Source organism: Cheilinus undulatus, linkage group 20, assembly GCF_018320785.1.
Source record: "Cheilinus undulatus linkage group 20, ASM1832078v1, whole genome shotgun sequence".
NCBI lineage: Eukaryota > Metazoa > Chordata > Actinopteri > Labriformes > Labridae > Cheilinus > Cheilinus undulatus.
Window position 1 is genome coordinate 35545618 of NC_054884.1, and position 6927 is coordinate 35552544.

The 6927-nt window shown below is 36.6% G+C and overlaps 1 protein-coding gene across 1 annotated transcript; it reads right to left on the reverse strand.

The window, feature by feature from the left end:
• Nucleotides 1-1025: 1025 nt before the first annotated feature.
• LOC121528897 (testis-expressed protein 47) lies at nt 1026-5489 on the reverse strand. The gene is made up of 8 exons (XM_041816542.1): nt 5414-5489; nt 2824-2896; nt 2192-2295; nt 2041-2102; nt 1785-1863; nt 1448-1585; nt 1198-1345; nt 1026-1063 (listed from the first exon to the last, which is right to left on the reverse strand). The coding sequence occupies exons 1-8, from the start codon at nt 5444-5446 to the stop codon at nt 1026-1028; spliced, it is 675 nt and encodes a 224-aa protein (XP_041672476.1). The 5' UTR covers nt 5447-5489.
• Nucleotides 5490-6927: the final 1438 nt, after the last annotated feature.

Sequence of the window (6927 nt, forward strand, 5' to 3'; positions counted from 1 at the left end):
GTGAATAAAATGATAATAATGATGTGGACTTTTTTGTTATTACCACTTGTGTGGTCTGAAACCATGGCTTAGAGGAGCACATATACAAAATGACTCACTAGCATCTAATGACTCCCTGTTTATGTGACATCATTTACACCTCTCAAGAGTTCACATTCAGAACTTTCCTTGTGTCAGTAACCCAGTTATGGTAAGGAATTCAACTCAAAGATCCAAAGAAACTGTTCCTTGTTACGTTTTTTAAATGTTCTCCTTCTTTGTCTTTATTTTAGAGACAGGACTGTCGATAGTGAAGGTAATCAAGGATAGAGAGCGTACGGAATGACCTGGGAGAGGAGATGCAAGATGCACCTGAACCCATGCCACCCACTGTGAGGATAAGAGCCCCCACATGTAGGGCACAACCGAAACAACAGGCCATCTGCACCACTTCCTTTTTATACTTCTACTTCGTCATGTGTGCTGTCTTAAATTAAGGGTACTTCAGTTCCTGTTTAGATTAAATAACTGCTTTCATTTTGAGAAAGAAAGAAAAGGAAGAAAGATAGAAGGTGCAGTTGTGTGTTTTTTTTCCACCACTGTGAAAGCAGGAAGACGCTACAATGAGTAGTATCTAACTATGGTGCACCCAAGGGGCAAAATAGTATGAGATTAATGTGATTTTTTGAATTATTAATTTCTGACCTTAATTCCATTGGAATCTAAAGGTTAATGTTGACAGCCCTAGCTTTTATCTAATTTGCAAAACTATCAGTAACTTTTCTGTTTTGATACTACATCCCTGTTTTTCTGACTCAGTTATCAATTACTCACCCCCCCCCCCCACACACACACACACACACACACATCAATACTATTTGGAAAGAAAGGCTCTAGTCATTTTTTTCAATTGGAACAAACTTCCTCTCATGAAGGTTGTTGTGTTTCTAGCAAGTGTGAGTAACTGTTCCTTTAAAATAATGTAGTCTGGATTTTCTGCTGTACATAACAGGCATTATGGGCTCTTACCTTTAACCATTTAACAGTCAGACAGTGGTGAGGCAGCTGCTACGACTAACTTGTCCTGTTCAGAAATCAGAATACAACAGAGCAGATAATTACTTTGTATTTCTCTTACTTGATGTTCAATACTTCAGCTTTTAAATAACTTGTTTCCTGGGTACATAAGTCCAAAACTGACCAGGGCATGTCTCTTACCAAAGTCCATGTTGATGTGTAATGGTGAGTTGTACATCTGAAGGTACTGCTGAGAGGTCAGGAGTTCTTCTCGAGTGAAAAGTTTGTCTAGAACCTTCTGAGGGATGATCAACTCTGGGGTTTCATCCAACACTAACCCAGGCACATTCTAGAAGGCATTTAGACAGTCAAAAACTGACGCTGGCAGAACGTCTTTGAAGTAAAAGAAACTGAAATATGTTGATAAAGAAATCTCAAAATGTAAAAGCACCTTCTGAGAAGTTTCCATGTGTTCGCCCAGTTTCTGCAGAGCTGACAGAACAGTTACAACCAAAGTCTCCGTAGCCTCCTCCTCTTCCTCAAGTTTCTGTGTTTCAGAGTCTCTCACAGCCTGACTGGCCCTGAGAAGCTTCAGTTAACATCAAACACTCAGTTACACGATACTTAGTGGAACAGGGAGAGCATGCAGAAGAGAAAACGCAGGAAAAAACAGACCAAAAAGAGCGAATGTGCATCAGTCTTATAGCTTTCTTAGTTAACAGGCCTTAAAGATAAAACAAGACATCGCTAAAACACTTTAAACAGTTTTGGCCTCCCACTGATGTAACCTTGTAGCTCCACTGTTGGAACAGTCTACTCTCAGGATGATGGTCCATGAACACAACCTTTGGATCTTCCAACAAGGCACTAAAAAGAGTGAAAGAGTGTTAGATGTCTTTATTTTTTGTTCAATGGAGACCCTATGAGGATATGTATGGGCATATTTATAAATATGTGAAGCAAACACGAGACGGACACAAAGGTATGTTCAGTCCATGGGGATTTGGCTGATATTCAGCCATATAAAAAAAAAATCAGTCTCACCCTTCTTGCTGTTGCATCTCTTTCAGGTCTTTCAAAACAGAAAGCAGAACCTCCCTGGATGACTGAAACAGAGTGAAACAGACTACAAGGTCTTATATCACATATATATCACATATGGAAGCTGTGATTAATGATTTGCAGTAAAACTTACTTCAATAATGTGCAGCACACAGGATGGATAAATTAAAAGAAGGCCTGTCATGTAGTCCATGATGTACTGTTTGCTGAGCTGGAAGTTAAGTCTTTCATAATGAGCTACAAGCAGACAAAAACAGAGAACTTTGTGAGTTTTGTCGCTAACAGCAGGGTGACTGAGTATCCTGACAACCTGAAAGCACAGCTGTGTTGTCAAAACATGGATCAAGTGTTTCCTAGGGCTTTTATTGTGGGCTTTTACTCTAATTTTTGTCCAAGAATTCCATAAAGCTCTTACAAAGACACATCACACCCAGAGGTGTGAAGACTGTAAAAGCACTTAAACAAGAGAAACAAGGCAGTCGCCCCTGCTCTCAGGGCAACTCCAGCTCCTTTCAGTGCTTTTAAAAGGCGGAAAATAGTTCAAATTTAACACATTTCCATGAAATCTGCTGTAAAGAATGCAAACTGGATTTGTAATATTACTGAGATTACAATCACCCTCCATTACCCCTGAAGGATTAAGTGGGTGTGAGGTGATTGGTTCATTGATTAGAATGATACTGTCAGTGGAATATAAATGACTTTTTATCAAGCATTGAGCTTTTGTGCTCCGTCTTTGTAGCTGTAAGGTAATTGAGGGCTGACCTCCTATTTCTGTCTTGTCAGCAAGATGAGGGGGGAGCCGGGCAATCACAATCAGCCGCTGTAGCACGATTTTCTGCAGGGACAATGAAGAAAATGTTAGAAAAAGCTGAAGCACAGAAGACCTGAGGCATCTGCAGAGGTCTTTGCTGCATTTCAAACACACACATCAAAAATACATGCAGGTCTAATTTGCTGTAAACTATCACAATTATTCCTTGCCTTTCTATTTAAATCATTCTGATACAAACCACGTCATCTTCTGCATCCTTCCTCTGTGCCATAAGATGGTCAAATAAACTAGTCCTGGATTTATCCTCTTTCTTTTTAGCAGCTTTAAATCTGCCTGTTTCCTCCATTGCACTTTCTCCGTGTCAGGTTCGAGGACAGAGTGAATAAAGTAAAGCCTTACTAAGTTTCAGGGTGTTTGTAAGATCTTATATCCTGGAAACCTATTGTTCAAGAGACGCTATAAAACATCCCCTGATGCAGTTATATACACTAGTAAAAACAAGGCAGCCAATCCCAGGCCAGGACAGAGAACAATACAGTCAGACGACAAATCTTATTTGGTCTAGAGCTGTTACATTCTGGTCTTTTCCTACTGTAAGAGAAGTAATATGAAAGTATGAAGTTTATCACTTATTTCCTCCTTTGGTTTAGTATAAAGAAGCCCAAATATCCATAAGTCATCAAACTTTTATCCCAGTTTTTGAAAAGTCAAAGAACTTCCATTCAAAAAGGAGTAGGAGTAGAAGACAAACATATTTGAACTAGTTACAGTTTCTAAGGGAGTGTATTTATTTGTAACAGACATGCTGCCCATTTAACCCTTTGCATCACCATGCCACTGGCAGTAGGATAGCCACTGTAAAAGTGTTAGATTCACCATCTTTAGGTTAAAAATAGTATTTCACCTTCTGATCTAAGCTTTTGTTTGGGATTTATTTTAGTTTCTCCCCCTTATCTAGGTTAAGTAGGACCTGTTTAAAACTTCAACCTTGTCCTTGAACAGAAATTAGTTTTCATGACAAAAATGACATCCACAAATCTACTAAATGTCCAGTTTCTGCAGAAAATTCAGCCCTGGACAGGTTTCAGAGTGTATGGGCCAGTTAGTCCGTTTTTTGAGGTCTTCAGTCAGTATGAAATGGTGTCAGTCGTTGAGCGAGGTATGGTGGAGTCATTTTCTTTTGATGACAGACTATTTGGACTTGTTAAGATCAAGCATGAACTAAAATTCCACTAAAAATTCAAAGTTTCTTGGAAATGTTATTTCAGAAAATCCAGAATCTCCTCAATTTTCTAATATATTTTTAAAGCATTGCATAAAAAAGAAACCCCCAAATGTTCTGGTGAAACATCATCATAAAGTCTAAACATTCTTATACAAAACTCCTTAAAAGTCCCATGCAAATTCATGAAAAATAATTTAGCAAATTCCCCAAAACTGACAAATACATACCCCAAATTTCAATGAAAATGATGGAAAATTCCTTCAAACACAGCAAACAGCCAAGCAAATTCCCTGTCAATTTTCAATGGACACCCATCCACTCATTCCTGTTGAAAATCCCCCAAAAATACAAATACATTTCCCAAATCTCCATGAAAAATCCTTCAAATTTCCAAACAAATTCCCCCAAATATCCAAACAAATTTCAATAAAAATTCCCAAAAATTCAAAGCCAAAATCTTCTTCAAAGCTTGCAAGGAAAACAAACCAAAAAGCAAAAACAAAACAAACAAAAAAAGGATACAAACATATCCCTAAAATTTCCATGAAAATTTCCAAGCAAGCCACAAAATATCCACTCTAATTCCCTAAAATGTCAAAGAAAATTTCTCAAATTTCTGTAAATTTTTTAAAGCATTGCATAAAAAGGACCCCCAAAACATTCAGTGAAACTTTATCATAACGCCTAGCCTAAATATTCCAGTATAACGCCCTAAAATTTCCATGTAAATTCCTGAAAAAAATGTAAGCCAATTCCCTCAAATAATGTATCAAAATTTACAAAATACATCCCCCAAGCAAATCCAAAATTTGCGATCAATCTCTCCAAAAGATGGAAAAAAATCTCTTACATTTCCATGAAAATATTTTATAATTTCCAAGCAGATTCCCCCAAAATATCCTAACAAATATCATAAAATTTCCAGGAAAATTCATTGCAAGTTTTCTCAACTTTTTAACTTCAAATTAACTGAACTTCAGAGGACACTAGGGTAAATTATCTCATCTATTCATAGAGCAGAAATATTAGATGTTGTGGAAAGCCTAAATAAAGTGTCCTTACATGCAAGGTCTTAGGAGTTTGTGATGTATAGTAGCCTATTCCTAATTTTAAGTGTGCAAAAATAACTATTTAACAAAATTATAAATATCTGATAGTTATATTAGGGAATTAATGATGCCAAAAATGATATACGTTCCCAAGATTTTGTGGACAGATGTTTCTATGCCTTATCTATGACATTCTCGTCGTTATATTGATGTAAATTGTCTTTACGTTAAATGCTAAAGTAACAGTGGGTGCGTAGGTAGTTAGCTAGGCTAGCTAACAACGCCTTCAACGCTGTAAACACAAACCTCTCTCATTCTTTCCTTTAACGTGTCGAACATGTTCGCTGAGTCTTCACTCTCCGAGTCTTTGAATTCATAAGACTTGAGCGACAAACTTTTATATGTTTGTGAAGAAGTCATGACTCGAGTTGTAAAACTTAGCATAAATGTTTAAGGTCTCTAGTGACGGTTGGTTACCATGGAAACAAACAGGTCCTGTACAGAGGCGGACTTTACCATTAGGCTAAGGTGGGCCCCGGTCTACTAGGACCCCCTTGTGTCATGGGCTAACTAACTTAACCCTTTCTCTTGCACAGGGTCATTTAGAATCTTAAAGGGCAAAAACCCTCATTTAAAGCATGAAAAAATCAGTAAACTAGGTCATGTAATCCTAACTGTACTTAGTATCCACATATATTTATTTGTTCATATATTTTTATAATATTCATTATTAAATTTTTGGTAAAATAACAGGAACATCAATTAGCTTGTTTTATGTGTTTTTTAAACAAAAATGTAAAAACGACAACATCATTCTCAGAATCATTATAATATACTTTATTTACATTTTTACTATTTAGATCCATAAAATAGATTACATCAGATTACATATTTTCTTTATTGATCCTGAAGGGGGAAAATAAGCCTTAATAACACCAGTTACTATCGTTCAAATTTACTTAATGAGAAGTAGAATTATTTGCCTGTAAATCTACACAAGCGTAAAAAATAATTCATCTAAAGTTTACTGGAAGAACTGAGTAGATGGTAAGAAGTTGTAAGGCGAAATATGATCTTTCCTTACTGATAGTAAAGCATGGCATTACTGATCTCAAACCAGGTCGTTCAGATTAAGTTTCATCCTATAATCATGTAAAAATAGCTGTTTTGGGATGTGCTACTGACCGTCATGTGTGGCAAAATCCAACAGCGAACCAGTTTCTTGGGTTGACAGAAAATTTAAGTCCCTTATTTCTACTTTTAGTTTTTACCTTTTTCCTTAGTAATGGATGTTTTAAATGTAATTAAATACCCCAAAATATGCCTAATAATATGATAAAGACAAATGTACAAAAAAGTACGAATGTAAGAAAAGCTACTCAACTAGAGTAATTAAAGTAAATGTAATTGGTTACCTTCTATTCCAGCCAGTTCTTGCATTTAAAGCGCCAACGTGGTGGATGGCAGGAACACCGGCAGGTGGTGCTAATTTACCGTTAATCTAGTGTCATGCGCTGTTGGTCTGTGGAACTGACGCTCGTGAACACAGTAATGAAAATGCTCCATAAAAAATATTGTTTTTTTCTTTCGTATTTATACGACGTTTTACTGACGAAATTACATAAAGGCGGATATTTTTTCCCTTCAAGACTGGGAGAAAGATTTTTAAAGCCTTAATATGTGGGTATTTTTGTTGGATGTTTTCTATCTTGGTCATTTGTGAGCTAAATTTGGACGGTTCTCTAAAATATTTTCTGAATTAGCACTTCCCATTCGCCGTGAACACTTTAAAATTTGGAAATCTGAAAAAAAGGTACAGA

Coding starts and splice junctions, on each gene's coding strand:
- LOC121528897 (XM_041816542.1), bottom strand. CDS start 5,446: ATGTTCGACACGTTAAAGGAAAGAATGAGAGAG. Junction 2,897..5,413: donor TAAAGGAAAGAATGAGAGAG/GTTTGTGTTTAC, acceptor TTGTCCCTGCAG/AAAATCGTGCTACAGCGGCT. Junction 1,346..1,447: donor ACATGGAAACTTCTCAGAAG/GTGCTTTTACAT, acceptor AATGCCTTCTAG/AATGTGCCTGGGTTAGTGTT.